This window comes from Heloderma suspectum, chromosome 1, assembly GCF_057233095.1.
Source record: "Heloderma suspectum isolate Gila_16-S chromosome 1, 16-S_ref, whole genome shotgun sequence".
Taxonomy (NCBI): Eukaryota; Metazoa; Chordata; class Lepidosauria; order Squamata; family Helodermatidae; genus Heloderma; species Heloderma suspectum.
The window spans coordinates 182,844,597-182,864,860 of NC_139458.1; the positions used below are offsets into that span (position 1 = coordinate 182,844,597).

Here is a 20,264-nt window from a genome sequence, read left to right on the forward strand (position 1 = left end):
CAGAGTGCCTGAGGAACTATGGACGGAGGTCCGTAACATTGTTCAGGAGGCAGCAACGAAATCCGTCCCAAAGAAAAAGAAATGCAAGAAAGCCAAGTGGCTGTCTGATGAGGCTTTACAAGTAGCTCACGAAAGAAGGGAAGCGAAAAGCAAGGGAGAAAGGGGAAGATATACCCAACTGAATGCAGAGTTCCAGAGAATAGCAAGGAGAGACAAGAAGGCCTTCTTCAATGAACAATGCAAAGAAATCGAGGAAAACAACAGAATGGGAAAGACTAGAGATCTCTTCAAGAAAATTGGAGATCTCAAGGGAACGTTTTGTGCAAAGACGGGCATGATAAAGGACAAAGAAGGCAGGGACCTAACAGAAGCAGATGAGATTAAGAAGAGGTGGCAAGAATACACAGAAGAACTATACAGGAAAGATTTGAATGTCCCTGATAGCCATAATAGTGCGGTCACTGAACTTGAGCCGGACATCCTAGAGAGTGAAGTCAAGTGGGCCTTAGGAAGCATTAGTAACAACAAAGCTAGCGGAGATGACAGTATTCCAGCCGAGCTATTTAAAATCCTAAAAGATGATGCTGTTAAAGTGCTGCATTCAATATGCCAACAAATCTGGAACACTCAACAGTGGCCACAAGACTGGAAAAGGTCAGTTTACATTCCAATTCCAAAGAAGGGCAATGCCAAAGAGTGTTCAAACTACCGCACAATTGCGCTCATTTCACATGCCAGCAAGGTTATGCTCAAAATCCTACAAGCTAGGCTTCAGCAGTATGCGAACCGAGAACTACCGGAAGTACAAGCTGGGTTTAGAAGAGGCAGAGGAACTAGAGATCAAATCGCCAACATTCGCTGCATCATGGAGAAAGCAAGAGAATTCCAGAAAAACGTCTATTTCTGCTTCATTGACTACGCTAAAGCCTTTGATTGTGTGGATCACAACAAACTGTGGCAAATTCTTAAAGTGATGGGAGTCCCAGACCACCTTACCTGTCTCCTGAGAAACCTGTACGAGGGTCAAGAAGCAACAGTCAGAACCAGAGATGGAACAACCGATTGGTTCAAAATTGGGAAAGGAGTACGACAAGGCTGCATATTGTCACCCTGCTTATTTAACTTATATGCAGAGTACATAATGAGAAATGCCGGGTTGGATGAATCAGAGATCGGAATTAAGATTGCCGGGAGAATTATCAACAACCTCCAATATGCAGACGATACCACCCTAATGGCAGAAAGCGAAGAGGATCTCAAGAGCCTCTTGTTGAGGGTGAAAGAGGAGAGTGCAAAAGCTGGTTTGAAACTCAACATTAAAAAAACTAAGATCATGGCATCTGCCCCTATCACTTCCTGGCATATAGAAGGGGAAGAAATGGAAGCAGTGACAGATTTTACTTTCTTGGGCTCCAAGATCACCGCAGACGGTGACTGTAGCCATGAAATTAAAAGACGCTTGCTCCTTGGGAGGAAAGCTATGGCCAACCTAGACAGCATAGTAAGAAGCAGAGACATCACCTTGCCGACAAAGGTCCGTCTAATCAAAGCTATGGTTTTCCCAGTAGTAATGTATGGCTGTGAGAGCTGGACTATAAGGGAGGCTGAGCGCCGAAGAATTGATGCTTTCGAACTGTGGTGCTGGAGAAGACTCTTACGAGTCCCCTGGACTGCAAGGAGGTCAAATCAGTCCATCCTAAAGGAAATCAACCCTGACTGCTCTTTGGAAGGACAGATAATGAAGCTGAAGCTCCAATATTTTGGCCACCTAATGCGAAGAGAAAACTCCCTGGAAAAGACCCTGACGCTGGGAAAGACTGAAGGCAAAAGGAGAAGGGGACGGCAGAGGATGAGATGGCTAGATAGCATCACAGATGCAATGAATATGAACTTGAGCACGCTCCGGGAGAGAGCGCAGGACAGGAAGGCCTGGCGTGCTATGGTCCATGGGGTCACGAAGAGTCGGACACGACTGAACGACTGAACAACAACAACAACAAGACATGAATAGCATTGCGCTGTTAATTGATTACTCTGATTAGGTTTGCTTGTGAATAAAAACAAGAGTTCTGAAGATGAAAAATACTTTTTGTGTTTAGACGATACATCTAGATTACAGCAGGCATCATCTTAGAAGATGCATTCCCTCCTGTGCTTGAGAGAAGGAGCTTTTATAAGGACTTGTATTTAAAAATAATAATTAAATTTTGTAAAAAGAAACTTGCAGCCTGATTAATGGGAAATAAGCTTTTTTTAAATTGATCAAAAGGCTTTTAATCAGGTAAACTACAGCTGCAAACCTATAACCAAATACCTGTGATAAGCACCATTGAACTAAATGGGACTTACTTCTGAGAAGACATTCATAGGACTGCACTGTAACCACATACTCCACTAAACAGTGCATCCCTAATTTAACATTTTAGCTTTATTTGTTTTTATTAAATATTTTCTTTAATCCCACAGAATTATAATTTTTTTTCATTTCCCTTACAGGCATACTACTAGGGCACTTTATATATTTTGGGTTGTATCCAATGTTAGTCCTATTTACAGTTGACCCATTGAAATGAATGGGATTTAAGTTAGACTAACACTGGACAAAACCATTTAGCTTTATTGGTAATTGCATAAGGTGTACTTATGCAATTGGTGTACTTCTGCCGATGTCAGAGGAAAGGGGAGGAAGGCAATTTGGGGTGATTCCTCCTTTCTATAGCCCCACACTACCTCCCATACTGTTCCAAAGGGTTCCCCAATGCTATGGAGCAGATTGGTAGAGGCAAGGGCAGCAAGGGGTAGGGGAGCTGCAGACCCCCCCCCCCTCTGATGGAAGCCTCCACTGCATCAAAGACCCTTTCATCAGTAGAGGGACACTAACTGGATACAACTCATAATATATTATACACACACCCACACCCAGACACAAGCTGTACCAATCATTCTTACTTTCATTATCAATGTACTCCTCCCAGTCAAAGGTACCATTTGCTCCCAGTGTGCTGTTGAAGTAGGAAATTATGTTTATCTCAGAAGTAACATTGTCTGGTGGCCATATGAGGCATTTATGCCTCAAGTTCCCCATGAAAAGCTGGAGCCCTATTAGGGCAAATACACTCAGACAAAACACAGTCAGGATCATGACATCCGAGAGCTTCTTCACTGATTGAATGAGGGCTCCCACAATCGTCTTCAGGCCTGCAAGGAGAAAGGGATTGAAGGACATATTAAGACGTATCACGCATTCTTCCATAATATCTAAGATGCCATGCAGAAAAGCAAACAATGTCTTGTTTGCAAAACAGTAAAGCTTCATGAACAGCACCAGCACTTGTGAAAATGTATGAAGAGCAAAAACTGTCTGTTCATGAATGCACTGTGTACATTTCATTAAATGTACACATTTTATTGCAAAACAGGAAGTTTTATCAGTCATGGACTGCTTGCATGTAACAACAGCATTTAGAAAAAAATGCCCTTACGCTATTTTTTCTCCCCTTAAAAACTGCATTTTCATCTATCGCAATCCATTTTAAAACATATTAAAAAAACCCAAAGAAAAATAGGTAGCTAATAAAATCCCAGGCTATGTTTGACATTTACTAATATGCTCCCAAGTGATGCCCTGCTTTGTCTATTTAAACAATTAATTTAAAAAATAGCTTTCAAAACTTAATTCAGATCTGACCATGCAGTGAAATCCTATGCATGTTTACCTGCTAGTAAGTCTCACTATGTTCAATGGAGCTTACTCTCTAGTAAGTATGTTTAAGATTACAGCTTGACACAATAAATGCTAAAATATATGGCAATACAAAAGCCATAGTATTAAAGCTATTCAGTGTGGAAAGGGGGAAAAACTTGTCATTTTTAAATGGAGCAACAATAAAAAGCAAACCTCAAAACAAAATGTAACGCATAGGCTATGTATTCTATAGATGTCTCATGCAATTGTTCATTAAACTCAAAGGCTGATTTTGCAAATTAAAAGAAATGTTACATTTGAAAAGACAAGGGATCTTCTGATTCCTGCCTTTTAGTAACATGAGCAGTGATTAGTGAGACTTATGCTAGAAAAATGTGAATTTGACTTCAGTGGAACTAAGAAGTCAGCCTCCGTGTTTAACCTAGCTCTCACCTGGAATGACTGATATTGTTTTCAATGCCCGGAGAACTCTGAATGTTCTCAACGCTGAGACATTGCCCAGGTCCACAAACTCTGTCACATATCTGTAATAGGGGAGTTCACACACAAACACAATGACAACACACAAAAAACCGTTGGAGATACACAAGGGGCCTGGCACTTTGTCAAACCGCTCCGCTTCTTACCTGGGATTACAGAAATAGTTTTCAAAGCTCTCAATACTCTGAAAGTTCGAAGAGCTGAAACATTGCCTAGGTTTACAAATTCTGTTACATACCTGTAGAATTAAATCACAGTTATTCAGAATTGAGGCAGAGCTGAAGGTAATTACTTGGGGTCTTTCATCAAGACCACTTTGCTGATTTCACCTTTCACAATAATATACCAACATAGATTCACATTTACTAATTGCCACCTGCAGTTAAAGTTTCATTGAAGTGAAACTCACACTTTTGATCTGAAAAGCTGAGCTACAATAATTGGATACTGTAGCATGAAATCTAATGGTTTCCATTCTAGTACATATAAAGAATGCAGGACATGGAATTAGCATCCCTAAAATGTAAACAAACAAGTAAATAATATATTATATACACTTCTGCATTTTTGTATATAGAGAACTGGAAAGTGTGTTAACAAAGCAACTTCACTGCTTGCAATTCTTTTGCCAATTTTAATTAATGCATGCTTCCTAATATGGTACACACTGACACTAATTTCATGCCCTTGTAAAACAAATTGAAATAGTTGAAGCACTTACGCCATCAAAATGACATTGAAGTCGAGCCAGTTCCATGGGTCTCGAAGAAAAGTGAAACCTTCTAAACAAAAGCCCCTTGCAAGAATTTTTATAAGTGATTCAAAGGTATAAATTCCAGTGAATGTGTACCTAAAATCATGCAAATAGAGTTAAGCACACCTACTTTTTAGACGCTTAGTATATAGTTCTCCCCCACATATATAACATATATAGTTCTCCCCCAATATATAACATATATAGTTCTCCCCCAATATATAACAACAAATGCATCTTTTGAAAGGGTAACTGATCTCACATTGCACTAAATGCCATATACAGTGAAGTGTATATGTTGTTCAAATAGATATAAGTGTTCTTCAAATAAGCATAAGATAAAGTATTAAGAGCGCAATCCTATGTGTGTTTAGACAGAAAATAAGTCCTACAACTCCCAGCATGCCCAGCATAGCTGGCTGGGGAATACTGTAAGATGTAGGACTTTCTTCTGTCTAAACATGCATAGGATTGTGCCCTAAATTAACCAACATTTTATTAGCAGCTCTGCTTATACAGAACACTTAATTTTGAATTCCTGTACCTTAAATGGATACCTTTAGCCCAAAGGTGCTTCATTTGCCTCATATTCAAAAAATATATGAGCCATTTATTAGTCACAGAAATCATCAAGACAGCAGCCGAAGTTGTGTGACATAATGTACTTTATCACCAATTTTCTGCATTGCCATAACAAAATTGGGATTGTGTAAAATCAGCCTCTCAGCAAGCATACTGGCAGCAAAACACACAAGTTCTTCAGTCCTGAACACGCCGGCCCCATTCCTACAATCAATTTATCAATTTAATTTTGTAGGAAAATGATACATGCAAAGCAGTCATAAGTAATCAAATAGGGTACTTTTCACATATCATAAAATCAATCTTCTTGCTCCCCATCCCATATACGAACAGCAAATTCATTCTCTAAGACTTAGAGTCTAAGTGCTGGTCTTTGTGTAGCCACAACAGCACCATCCATGCACCAGAAGCTGTATCAGCAGGCTTGGGGAAACCGCAATGTTTGAAGAAGTACAAAAATTATTTTTAGAAAACCCCATCTGAAACAGCCCAACGAGGACTGAGTATGCTCAGAGGGCATGGAACGGTGACTGTTGCTGGTGGGGAGGGGGGTGGGAAACCAGTGGGGAGGGGGAATGTAATGGAGTATCCTAAAAAGGGCATAGCTGGCTGGCTTGAATCCTGAACAGGAACAATCCAGACTGCAAGGTTCCATTTGTTCTCACGATCTTCATACTTGTTCCCTTTTTCTCTCACTCCCACGTTCATGTCTTCTCTGCCATCCAGCATGCCTGTTGTCTGCTTCTCAAACTGCTTCCCTACCCTGCACTGAGTACTTCCTTATCACCCATTTCTTCTCCTTCAAAAAGAGAATCCTTACACAAGACATAGTAGTCTCAGCTTCACTATACCCCCATTACTACCAGACTCTCCATTACCCTTTTCCTCTATTGATTTATCAGCTCATTTCACCGTCTGCCTTATCCATCTCATGTAGAACATAAGACTCCTCTCATAAGGGAACAAATAACTTGCACAATCTGTTCTGTACTTCTGAGGGTCTGTGAGCCCCGTTCACATTTGTAGTGCTTAGTATTTTTTTTTTTAAATGGCTACATTTATATCCCTTGCCTTTCATCCATATAATTCAAAGTGGTGAATCTGGGATGTTCCTAAGCAGTCTCCCATCATACCAAGACCTGTTTAGCTTCAACCAGGTTGATGCATTAGTACCTTCTGCTGCATCTAGTAGCGTTATGTAAAAAATAATATGTTATTATTATCATCTCTCAATGTGTCCTTTTACAATCGTTGCTACTGGGTCCCAAAGATTGCTTTTCTGTGTAGTTCCTCTGAGGATATTATTATTACTATTATTATTAACATAATTATTATTCAAGATGCACAGGGGTGGATTTTTGATGCTCTTACAACTTGGTGCTGGGTTCCAAAGACTGCTTTTCTGTGTGGCTTTGAGGATACCTTTGTCATCATCATTTGTGTGGCTGTGCATATTTTCCCACACACACACTGGAGAATGTGGGTCCAAAGAAGTACTTTTCTGTGGCTGTATGGATTCCCCACCCCACTCCCTGTATAAACAAAAAGTGAAAATGTGAAAGTGGGTCCCATGTTGCAAGTTGGGTCTCAGAGGTGGGTCTCAGGTCTGGACAAGTTGAAGACCACTGCTGTACACCGTATCAGGAAGGAGGAAACTGATAAATCCCTATGACATAAGTGAATCTAATCCTGAAAGATACCTCCTCCTCCTGACCAAAGTATCTGTATAAGAATACATTAACGTTAGTGTAATGCTTATTACTAGAGAACCTCCAGGCCAATTTTGCTCATTTTTAAAAAAATGAATCTTGAGCAGTGTAGACATGCAGAAAATTTTGAAAGTTTGAAAAAATTCAAAGCTCAAGCTTTAATTGCCAAACAGTATTTTCTGTGCCCTGGCCAGGAGCCTGAGGCAGTCAGGGAAGTACAGCTCCCACATAGCTCTGCACCGTGCAGGCATGCAGGGAGAAAAACACAAAGGCAGGGTTGGAGGGAGGGCCTCGGGCTTTGCGAGTTGAGCCCGCTCTTGGAGTGGCCATATTAGCAACAAGGATGGTGGTGCAGGCGGTGGTGAACGCTCTGAGGTGGTGGTGTGGAGGAAAAGAAGTGACCCTAGGAAAAGCCAGGTTTTAAAATGTGGGGGAAGAGGGAAAGAGGTGGGCTTGAGGCCTGAGGCGAAGAAGCAAATGTCGTTCAGCAGCAATGGGTGTGAGGAAGCAAGGGCCAAAAGTCCTCAGTTGCATTGAAGGAAAGTAACCTCCATACAGCTTCTGGAGGACTGACATAGCAGGAGTCAAGGAACAGTATGTTTAGTCCTCAGACTACTAGCATCCATGGCAACATGGGCTTTACACTAGTGGTGAAGATTTAAATAACGAAACCATTAAACTCTGCCACTTGATGATAAATAATCCCAGGTTATGATCTGAAGGCGCATGACATAGCAGCCTTCCCAGGGTTTATTCTAATGTGCAGCTGGACACATTTAGTCCAGCTGGGGGGGGGGGATTCTGCAGCTGAAATCAAGTTTTTGTGCAGCTGGGAATATGGACTTTAATAAGGAACAAGGTTGTTTCTTATAAGACATAGACAATAACATAAGATAAAGAAACAGAATATTAAGACGATTACTCTTTCCTTTCAATCTCCATAACCTTATACTAATGATATATTACTGGGACCAACTCCTTGGATGGACTAAAGCATTTATTAACTCATGTACATATCAACAGTATATCTAGGTATGCAACAGTGGCACATAGCAGTAGAAACGCAAAGAGGAAGACTATATAACTGTGCCATGTACCATACCACCTCCTACACATCAAGATTTAAAAAAAAAAAAAGATGGCGAGATCGTCACCATCTGGGACTGGGTGAAATGGGCAGTGTTGCTTGGAGGCCTCTGAGAAAATTCCTTTAAGCCACATCTGTTCTCTTGCTTTAGCTGTGTCTTTCATTCTGTGCTCTTGTTTAGTCATCCATATGAGCACTGAGGCCCCAGGATCCCATTCAGTGAGAGGTTGTGACAGATGCCTTTCCCAACCTGGTGCCCTCCAGATGTTTTGGACTTCAACTCCCATCATTCCTAGCCAGCATAGCCAATGGTCAAGAATCTTGGGAGTTGTAGTCCAAAACATCTGGAGGGCACCAGATTGGGGATGGCTGTGATATAGCAACCTTGTTGGAGCTAAGCAAGTCTGAGGTCAAACTAGATATGACACTATTCGTACAATTAGCATTTATGTGAATGTTTTTTTAGAAGTAAACTGCAGGCATGAGGGTGATCCAGACTGGGATCCTGGCAGCAGGGTTGGGGGGTGGTCTTTAACTCTTTGTTCCCTGCTGTGGTCCTGATCAGGCTGCCTGTACTTGCTATTTGTATTTGGAGAAAAGCTCTCATTCACTCCAATGGGAGCTTTTATCCACAATGCAAATAGCAGGCGCGGGGTGGGGGGACGGGACTGGGACTGCAGCAGGGAGTAAGTTGTTAAAGACCCCCCAGCCCTCCCATGCCAGGGTCCCAATCCAGATCAGTTCATCCCCTCTGCAATTTAGTTTTACAAAGCCATTTGCACAATTGATAAATGCACGAATGTCATCTCATCTAGGTTGGCTCTGACTCTAGTCAGTACCTGGATAGGAAACTGCTGGGTAAACCTACACAGGTGGTTTTGAGTTCCATAGAAGAAAGTAAGGACATAAAATGAAAACACACAAATAAATACATACATTTACGCTTTCATTTATGATCATCTTCAAAGCTTTGGAGAAAAGAGACATTCACAACTGAAATAACATCAAACCAAAACGGATTACAGGTTTCCAAAAAGGTTTTGACTTACTCCACATTCTTTGTCCATTCCGGGGGGTTACTCATGGTCATAAATACACAGTTGGTCAAAATAGTGCACATAATAAGCATGCTGAATAATGTAAAGTACCGTTAAGGAATGTCAGCCATTAAATCAGATATTAGAAAATAAACTTAGGGTGCAATCCTATGCACATTCAGACAGAAAGAAGTCCTACAGTTCCCAGCATGCCCATACTGGGAGTTGTATGACTTCTTTCTGTCTAAACTTGCACAGTAGTGCACCCTTAATGACAGCACCCACTTAAAACATCACTTTCAGTGGAAGCAGTGAATCCATATGAGTTAGAGTTCCAACACCCCCGAGCACTTTCCCTTTTTCAAGTCTCCATTCCCCTCTCACGTGTAATTTCCCTGCCCGCTGCTGCCACCCCTTGCAGAGTATACTAGCTGTCTTATTGCCATCCAGGTACTTATTAGGTAACTCTTTACTCATTCCAGTAACCTCTACTTTCAAGCAGGGGTGGGGAATGTGTGGACTACAACTCCCATCATCCCTGAGCATTGGCCATGCTGATGAGAGATGCATTCCAACACATCTAGAGGCCACACATTCCCAATTTCTGCTTTAAAGGCATGAACAATCAAGTTCAGAACTTAATAGTACTACTAATCAGAAAAAAGAAACCCACCTATTTTTATTAATGGACATCAGGTTGATTCTTCTCTTCTAAAAGATCCAAGTAATAACTACATTCTAGAATGACAATTCCCCTTCATGGATCACTGCCTTGTTGTGGTGAAGGGGCTTGTGTAACTCAGTGAAGCCATAAGCTATGCCATGCAGGGCCACCCAAGATGGACAGGTCATGGCGGAGAGTTCTGACAAAATGTGGTCCACTGGAGAAGGAAATGGCAACCCACTCCAGTATTCTTGCCAAGAAAACCCCATGGAACATATCACAAGGCTAAAAGAGATGATGCCGGAAGATGAGCCCCTCAGGTCGGAAGGTGTCCAATATACTACTGGGGAAGAGCAGAGGGAATTTCCAAATAGCGCCAGAAAGAGTGACGCTGCTGGGCCAAAGCCGAAAGGACACTCAGCTGTGGATGTGTCTGGTGGCGAAAAGAAAATCTGATGCTGTAAAGAACAATATTGTTTAGGAACCTGGAATGTAAGATCAATGAATCAAGGTAAGCTGGAGGTAGTCAAACATGAGATGGCAAGACTGAACATCGACATCTTGGGAATCAGAGAACTAAAATGGACAAGCATGGGCGAATTTAATTCAGGTGACCATTATATCTACTACTGTGGGCAAGAATCCCTTAGAAGAAATGGAGTAGCACTCATAGTCAACAAAAGGTGGGAAAAGCAGTACTGGGGTACAATCTCAAAAACGATAGAATGATCTCAGTATGAATCCAAGGCAAACCATTCAACATCACAGTAATTCAAGTCTATGCCCCAACCACTGAGGCCGAAGAAGCTGAGGTTGATTGGTTCTATGAAGACCTACAACACCTTCTAGAACTAACACCAAAAAAAGATGTCCTCTTCATCATAGAGGATTGGAATACTAAAGTAGGAAGTCAAGAAATCACTGGGATAACAGGTAAGCATGGCCTTGGTGTACAAAATGAAGCAGGACAAAGGCTAATCGGGTTTTGCCAAGAGAACACGCTGATCATAGCAAACACTCTTTTCCAACAGCACAAGAGGTGACTCTACACATGGACATTACCAGATGGTCAATATCGAAATCAGATTGATTATGTCCTTTGCAGCCAAAGATGGAGAAGCTCTATACAGTCAGTGAAAACAAGACCTGGAGCTGACTGTGGCTCAGATCATGAGCTGCTTCTGGCAAAATTTCGGCTTAAATTGAAGAACGTAGGGAAAAACACTAAACCGTTCAGGTATGACCTAAATCATATCCCTTATGAATATACAGTGGAGGTGAGGAATAGATTTAAGGGATTAGACCTGATAGACAGAGTGCCTTAGGAACTATGGACGGAGGTCCGTAACATTGTTCAGGAGGCAGCAACTCAATCCATCCTAAAGAAAAAGAAATGCAAGAAAGATAAGTGGCTATCTGATGAGGCTTTACAAGTAGCTGAAGAAAGAAGGGAAGTGAAAAGGAAGGGAGAAAGGGGAAGATATATCCAACTGAATGCAGAGTTCCAGAGAATAGCAAGGAGAGACAAGAAGGCCTTCTTAAATGAACAATGCAAAGACATCAAGGAAAACAATAGAATGGGAAAGACTAGAGATCTCTTCAAGAAAATCGGAGATATCAAGGGAACATTTTGTGCAAAGACGGGCATGATAAAGGACAAAGAAGGCAGGGACCTAACAGAAGCAGATGAGATTAAGAAGAGGTGGAAAGAATACACGGAAGAACTATACAGAAAGATCTTAATGTCCCTGATAGCCATGATAGTGTAGTCACTGAACTTGAGCTGGACATCCTAGAGAGTGAAGTCAAGTGGGCCTTAGGAAGCATTACTAACAACAAAGCTAGCGGAGATGACAGTATTCCAGCTGAGCTATTTAAGATCCTAAACGATGATGCTGTTAAAATGCTGCACTCAATATGCCAAAAAATTTGGAACACTCAACAGTGGCCACAAGACTGGAAAATGTCAGTTTACATTCCAATTCCAAAGAAGGGCAACGCCAAAGAGTGTTCAAACTACCGTACAATTGCGCTCATTTCACATGCCAGCAAGGTTATGCTCAAAATCCTACAAGCCAGGCTTCAGCAGTATGTGAACCGAGAACTACCAGAAGCACAAGCTGGGTTTCGAAGAGGCAGAGGAACTAGAGATCAAATCGCCAACATTTGCTGCATCATGGAGAAAGTAAGAGAATTCCAGAAAAAACGTCTATTTCTGCTTCATTGACTACGCTAAAGCCTTTGATTGTGTGAATCACAACAAACTGTGGCAAATTCTTAAAGAGATGGGGGTACCAGACCACCTTACCTGTCTCCTGAGAAACCTTTACGAGGGTCAAGAAGCAACAGTAAGAACCGGACATGGAACAACCGATTGGTTCCAAATTGGGAAAGGAGTACGACAAGGCTGCATATTGTCGCCCTGTTTATTTAATTTATATGCAGAGAACATCATGAGAAACGCCAGGTTGGATGAATCACAGGTCGGAATTAAGATTGCTGGGAGAATTATCAACAACCTCAGATACGCAGACGATACCACCCTAATGGCAGAAAGCGAAGAGGATCTAAAGAGCCTCTTGTTGAGGGTGAAAGTGGAGAGTGCAAAAGCTGGTTTGAAACTCAACATTAAAAAAACTAAGATCATGGCATCTGGCCCCATCACTTCCCGGCATATAGAAGGGGAAGAAATGGAAGCAGTGACAGATTTTATTTTCTTGGGCTCCAAGATCACCACAGACGGTGACTGTAGCCATGAAATTAAAAGAAGCTTGCTCCTTGGGACTCTTACGGGTCCCCTGGACTGCAGGGAGTTCAAATCAGTCCATCCTAAAGGAAATCAACCCTGACTGCTCATTGGAAGGACAGATACTGAAGCTGAAGCTCAAATATTTTGGCCACCTAATGCGAAGAGAAAACTCACTGGAAAAGACCCTGATGCTGGGAAAGATTGAAGGCAAAAGGAGAAGGGGATGGCAGATGGCTAGATAGCATCACTGATGAGATGGCTAGATAGCGTCACCGATGCAATGAATATGAACTTGAGCACACTCCAGGTAAGAGCGGAGGACAGGAAGGCCTGGCGTGCTATGGCCAATGGGGTCACGAAGAGCCAGGCATGACTTAACGGTTGAACAACAACAGAATGACAATTTGACAATATTGAGAGATTCAGTAAAAATTCTTTGATCAAGACCTTTGATACCTCGGTGGGTTAGTATATTACAACACAAACAAGGAATCTTGTGGCATCTTAAAGACTAACAGATTTATTCTGGAATAAGCTTCCATGCACTAGAGTCCACTTAATGGACATCTGAGTAAGTGTACTATAGTCCACATAAGCTTTTGCCAAAATAAATGTGTCAGTTTTTAAGGTGCCACAAGACTCTTCACAGTTTTTATTTATAAATGTATTTGTAAACATGGCAGTAATTTTTCAAAACAACATTGGAAAAATACTTCACATTCTATTTCCAACATATAAAAAACAATTTCTTGAAAAGGATATGAATGTACCAAAATTTTAATAGCAACTTTTCTGAGGGGATTGAAAGGAGTTAAAATGTACAAGGCAGATGTGGCACTGAATCGGAAAATTGCCTTCCCTCTATTCAATACTATGAAGGTCTGGAAAACAATAAAGAATGTACAATGAAAAAGTGCTACCTATTTACACACAAATAATTACTTAATACATTTTGTTGTTTTACTGACTTCAGAGGAAGATGTAGGCTCTTGCTGACCTGTGGTACTGTAGCTTTAGAAACTGGATTCAAATATGGCCCATTCAAATTAACGTAATACTATTAGTTGTTGTTAATGTAATTGCCACTGTATCATTAATGGTAATAGCACTTGAAGTTAGTGTTTTTGTCAATGGGACTTGAATTGTAAGAGCATCTCACCCTAAAATATTTGAAGACAGCTAGGAAGGTTAGTGGGATATATGCATATATAACTACTCTCATATAGATAATTTTGTTCTCACACATTTTCCTAAAGTGAACTCAATGAAGATACGAGGACCCATGATCTTGAGCATGGTGAAGCTCTAAACAAACACAGAAATTCCGTTTCTGACCCACCGCTATAGACTTGTGAACTGACACATAGTGACAACCCTACAAAGGACATAGGCCATGGCAATTCAATAGTGTAAGTTCAAATGTCATGTCCCACTGTAAGGATTTTTCTTGGGCCTTGCAATTTACATTTGGGTACAATATGGGTATGGGGAGTTTAAAGGGGTAAGAGAGGTGTTTATAAGTAGGGGTTAAAGCTAACAGGTAACGGGCCACATGGGGGAGCAAAATTTATTGTACTAGAAGCTTGCTAGATGCCATATCTAAATTGATAAGAGATGTCTCGTCAGTTGGAAGGTTACCACCTGTCTCTTCTTTATAAGGAAACTAGGTAAAAGGTAAGGGGTCATAGAAAAGAACACGTTCTGGTTTGGGATTCCTCTGTCTAGAAATAAAGGGAAGAAAAAAGGAGCTGTTGACCACATAAAAGAAGAACTTAGGCCTGTTTGGAGTCAACACTTTACATCAAGGAGAGAGGTGATTTTGGGGACAAAAGGTTGGATTTTCTGGGAATAGAATGACCTATAACGTGACATGGACCAATAGGTGGTAAAGATTTTAGAATATGTAATAAGAAGGCGGTTACCAATTTGGGAGGGTATTTAAGTTGATACATGGAAGAGATCTGGGTCTGTCTTTCTTCTTTCACCCTGAACCTGAGACATTGCTCTAAGCCAATCACTTAGGCCTCAGTGACTCTTTGCTCATGCTTGGAGAAGGAGAGTGTCCCTTTACCCTTGCTGGTAAAGGAGAGGTATGAGTGATAGGCATAAAGCTGCAGGATGTGTGAGTATGCCTTATCTTTGCTTTGTTGCTGAGTGGAAGGTTTGTGTGCTTGTTAAACTTTATCTTTCCTTATTTTTCTTTAATAAATACATTTAGCTTATGCCATTGTTTTAGTCCTCATTTGTAGAATGTAAGTAAATCTAAGCGAATGTGAACACTCTCAGTCCTGGAAGAAACTTCGCCTACAACATCAGGGCAAAGCTGAGGCTGTTTAAAGTAAGTGTGCCTAGGTATCCAATACCAGGGACCCTGAAATTTTAGCCTCTAGTTTTCCCTTTACACCACCAACACCCAGACCTATTACTCAGAATAGCTATCCTTGCAGGAGGAGGCTGAGCAACTGGGAACCTTGAAGCATCCTAGCATAGATTCTGTAGTCTCAGCTGAGGAGAAGGATTCCACTGCAGGCCCCAATACATGCAGGAGCCAGGCAGAGTTGGCACTGCCCTGATGCAGAATTTGGGATCCCAACCCTAGAAGACGTTCTTGGGCCCTGCTGAATCCTGGGAACCAGCTGTGTGTGCTTGCTACATTGTGCTTCAGTTTGTACCCCAATACAGGACCACTTCTTTGGGCCCCAGAAACAGTGACACTAACAAGCCCAAGTAAAAGCAGTGTTAGAAGGCAGCATGTCTTCCGCACTGAGCAGCGTGGGGTCTTTCTATTGCAAGCACTATTTCCAAGGAAAGACCCTTGATCTCAGCTGGACCAGGATTGGCCCCATGAGTGCACCAGGAGGAGAAAGAAACGCAGGGCCAGCTTTAAAGCCCTTGAGTTGCTGCCTGGATCTTGCTGGTGCAACATCCACTCTGATCAGCAGTTTATTTCTGACCTCAAGCTGTAGCTACCTGGCTGGCCAGCTCCCCTGCAGTTGAAGCAGCTTTATCATCGAACCTGCTCTTTTGTCCAGCTGGATACAACCCTGCCTCACCTGCAGATGCTGAATCCAAGCATTTAACTCCAGTACTGGAATGTGGCATCACTAGACATCCCTCAGATTCCTACATGCAGCAGAGATCAGTGTAGAAATACTAGAAGGAACCAAAAGACTGAATTGGTTGTTTCAAATGTATGTATGGATTTCAGCCTTCCCTCTGTAGACTCTGCCTGTTCTCTGCCTCAGGTTTCCTCCCCTTTTCCACTCTCTAGCTGTCTAGCTTCCTCCTCTTTCTTTCATTGTTTTGCACCACTTCCTGCTGGAATCCTACTTTCCCACCCCATTGGTCTGCTCAGGCAACTCTCAAATCTACACCTCTTTCCTCAGTCTTTCTGCCCTGCTCTACCCTCAGCCAATGGCAAGCAGATATTCTTAAATGAGGGCAGCTCATCCAATAGCAAGTAGCAACCCTCAGGGATAGAGCAGCTCACCCAATGGCAGCCAGAAGTGTCCTGGCTGCCCAGCCTGTATGTCAAACACAGGCTGCTGAGGCAATCGTCACCACAGAACCCCCTACTGTGTTACAATATAGATAGCTAGGTGCTCAGCTATGAATACAGTGCTGGCTGCAGGCTCTCAGCAAGACAGTCCTAGGATCCTCTTCCCTCAGTGGTCCTACCTCCACCTCACCGCCATAGCTGCTGGCTATTGTTGTTGCTTCTCCTCACCAATGTTGCCAGTCTGCTTGCCAAGAAGAAACCTTGGCAGGGGACTGGACAGGCAGTCCCTCCTCCTTCTCACCACTATTGACCACTCATGTGGGAAAGAGCAACTGAGCAGACAAGCAGCAGTGGCAAGCAGCAGCGAATAGGGAGCTCTTAGTGGTGGGACCCTGCAGGGGACTGGCAGGTGTCCAGCTTTTTTCTTATGCAGGGGTGTCGAACCTCTTTCATCCCTAAGGCCGAATTCCATTCCGGAGAAGCTCTTGGGGGCTGCATTCTAGCAGAGGGCGGAGCCTAATGCAAAGGAGGCAGAGCCAAAGACCAAACAGGTGGGGCCAAAGCTGCCAGCATATTGTAGCTTATAGCTTTTACTGTGAGTAACTAAGCCTTAGGAAAAGCATTTCAACCTTTCAGAAAGAGGGGGGAAACTGCACAAAAGCCAGGAAACCATCAAATGATCAGTGGTCAGGGTGGAGCCAGGGGAAAGAGGCATGGCCATCTGGGGGATCCCAAGGGCCTGGATTCGAACCCCAGGAGGGCCAGGTTTGGGCCCCCGGCCTGAGGTTCTGCATTCCTGATCTAATCCCTGAAGCCATACCAGCATGAATAGACAACAGGAAGCTCAGGAGTGTTGTCAGTAAAGGGATGGTGCCAACAGTGAAATGTCTTTGTGCTAATCTTTGTGAAACTCCAAATGTTTTCAAGGTGGTTTTCAAGTGTGAACAGAGAGAGGAATGCGGAAGTCAGCAAACAGTGAGAAAACATCAGAGATTAATGCAATAGCAGACAATTGCAAAAAACTAAGAGAGGCAGCTAAAATCCAGCCAGTCTTAAACTCACTTTTTTATTGCTATAATACGGGTCGAGGTCCTCCAAAGGTTCAGATGCCATTCCTGAAGGAATGTCTCCATATATAAATGGAAGTGTTTTTCCTGCTTCCAAGTCACTATTTGGCTTTGGCCTGTTTTCATCATCAGCATCTGAATGATCTTGTTTGGGCTTTTTAACTTTCTCCTCTGCACAACGTTTTTCAATAGCTGCAAGAGATTCTCTAGTAAAATAGCGGAAGCTGTCAGGTCCTGGTGGTACCAGCCGTGCCTGTGCCATTTTTTCATCCTGCACATTTAAATTACTTTTAGCCTATTGCATAAGAATGACCTGCCAAAAAAAAAAAGAAGAGTAAGAAAAAGTTAGGAAAGCATTCAGTATTAATGCCTCCGTCATCAACTTCTACAAGCCTAAAAGATAGCCTGTTTAAAAATATACCAAAATCAGGCAGTAACTGCGGCAGGTATGGGGAATATGTGGCCCTCCAGATGTTCTTGGACTGCAACTCTCATCATCTCTCACCATTGGCTATGCTGGCTAGGGCTGATGGGACTTGCAGTCCAACAACGTCTGGAGGGCCACACATTCCCCAGCCCTGTACTGTGGAATGTGCTTTGTTTTTCTTAAGGTGATCAGCTTTTCCTAGAGTTTAATTCATACAAAGTAGAGATCTGATTAAGAAACGGGGGAAGGGAAGATGATGCCTAGGAGCTAAAATGGCCAGTCTCCTATTTCAGAGGTTCAGCAGCAGGTCATCTGCAGAGCAGCCACTGACATCAATTAATAAGTCCCACAAAGAGATTCTGAAAACCAAGACAATCCATAAGTCTCTGAGGGTGTGCCATGTGCCAGTTATGGCCTTGCTAGCCCTGGATAGATTCCAAAATGTGACAAAATGTAAGGGAATATTCTACCATGACCATGTTTCTGTTCCACCTGGCCACATCTGGAGTCTTACTGGCCTGGTTTGCACATAACACTAACCCATGTCATGGGTTGTTGAATTCAGGGTTATTGTGATGTGCAAACCTGGCCAGGCTAACAAACCATGGTTTGTTAACCATGAACAACCCATAAAGAGAACCCATGGTTTGTTGTTGCCTTGAAAACTCTGGGTTGTTTAAACCATGGGTTGTGATTACGTGCGAACCCAGAACCATGGGTTGTAGCTAGGCTACAGAGGTGGCAGGCAAGAGTGGTAAAAAAAAAAAAACCTGGCTGCTCCAGTATTACAGAGCCACAAAGGCATTTGAGATACAGGGAGGGAGCGGGTGAAGGAGGAGGGAAACAACCAACCAAAGGATTGAGAAAACAAGCCATGGTTTGTTTGATCGCCTGCCAGACAAACCCTGGGTAGGGCAACAAACTATGGGTTATTGTGTTTCAGCATGGACAGTCCTGGCATTACCACTAGGTGCCTGGCCCTTGATAGGGAAACAGAAGGAGGGTCTTCCTTTCACAGACCACTTTGGTGCAAGTGGTTTTGCTGCTCAGGAAGGCCACAGTAAGAAGGAAAGACAGAAGGCATTAACCTCTACTGAGGGTAGGGAAGACAATGAACTGGAAACTGTAAGAGAGAGAAGGAAAAGCCAGTTAATAGGAAAGAGATCCAAGAGGAAGCAGGAGGTGTGTGAGGAATTCAGACCAGATATCAGCTTTAAGTGGCCTCAAGATATGAACTGTCTGGTGTACCGAGATGGGTGGGGAACCAAGAAATCCAACAAGTACCAAATGGCTTGTGTAGATGTGGGGATGGGGGAAGTGGAGGAAACTCCCCAAGACAAAAATGAATGCAACTGAATAGCTGAGAGTAAAAAATGTATCCTACCTTTTTATTTCTGGGTAATGTCAGATCTTGAAACTGAGCCAGTGGAGTTGCATATATATTTCTTTGGGTGGAATATGCCAAGGCTGTGGACTACAAAATCTTCTTTTTCTCAAGAGATAAAATGAATGCAAGACGTCCCATCTTTAACACTGGTGGAAACCGAATGCTTCTCCTGTCAGAAGTTTCTGGTCATGGTGGCACACACAGACAAGGTAAACAGCAACAACAAAATGGGTTTCTGGCTTCCAGACTGATTACGACGTATGGCATCAAATGCCACACTGACACAAATTGCTGGAAGATCTCATTAAGTTTGAGATAACCAGTTTACTGAAGGCTTTATATGCTCTAAAGACACTTTCAGAATCACAACCCAATATAGGAGTGCCCTGGGATCATTGGTGGTGTGGTTTCTGGGGTAATGCTTTAGAACTCTCTTCCTCAGGAGTCACATTTAGCCTCCATTCTGCTTGTTCTTAGACATTTGCTGAAGATGCTATTTCGGTAAGCATCTGGAGGGCAATGGAATTGCACCTGCTGTTCATTGTTCTGTACTTTTAAAAAAATTATTACTACTGCTGATGTTTTATCTCTCTTCTAGTTGTCACAGCTTTACTGTTTTGCTGCTTGGGGGGGGCTTTAATTTTTTGGGGGTGGGAGATATTTTTATGATGTTAGCTGCCAAGTTTTATTGGGGGGTGTCCTTCTATAGATGGAAAAGTGGGATTAAAATAAATAAATCTTGAATCCCTCAGCAAACATGAGTTGTAACACACCTTAATGAGACACCTCAATGCAAAAGAAAATAAAAATTGTGGTATTAATAGTGGCCTGCACTCAAAGAGCTACTTCAAATCAACATGTGAACTTTAAGCCTCCCTCACTTTTGCAGCTCCTGTTCATGTGCACGTCTCCTTTTATCCATTCTCTTTCCCAGTTTGCCTTCCCATACAGGCCTTCTCCTCCTACCCCCATTCCTCAGGAACACTCCCTGTTTCTACACTTCTTTCTGAGATACTACAGCTTCCATAAACCTGGTGACTTCTCACGCTCCTGCTTTGTTCCCTACATTGATCCTTCTGCCTGCCTGCCCTTCTCTAGGATTTGAGCAACTCAGCC

The 20,264-nt window shown here is 42.5% G+C and overlaps 1 protein-coding gene across 3 annotated transcripts in view; it reads right to left on the reverse strand.

The window, feature by feature from the left end:
- Nucleotides 1-17,596, reverse strand: part of LOC146358470 (sodium channel protein type 2 subunit alpha-like) — a 92,348-nt gene extending 74,752 nt beyond the window's left edge. For 2 of the 3 annotated variants that reach the window (XM_084811901.1, XM_084811899.1), the window contains exons 1-6: nt 17,330-17,596; nt 13,531-13,649; nt 9,368-9,457; nt 4,908-5,036; nt 4,139-4,230; nt 2,950-3,198 (exon numbers count right to left, since the gene is read on the reverse strand). In XM_084811901.1, coding sequence (XP_084668027.1) covers nt 2,950-3,198; nt 4,139-4,230; nt 4,908-5,036; nt 9,368-9,457; nt 13,531-13,649; nt 17,330-17,596 — 946 coding nt within the window. Of the gene's footprint in view, nt 1-2,949; nt 3,199-4,138; nt 4,231-4,332; nt 4,425-4,907; nt 5,037-9,367; nt 9,458-13,500; nt 13,650-17,329 lie in introns of all 3 variants that reach the window. The other variant, XM_084811894.1, reaches the window with a different exon arrangement.
- Between the last annotated feature and the right edge of the window lie 2,668 nt (nt 17,597-20,264).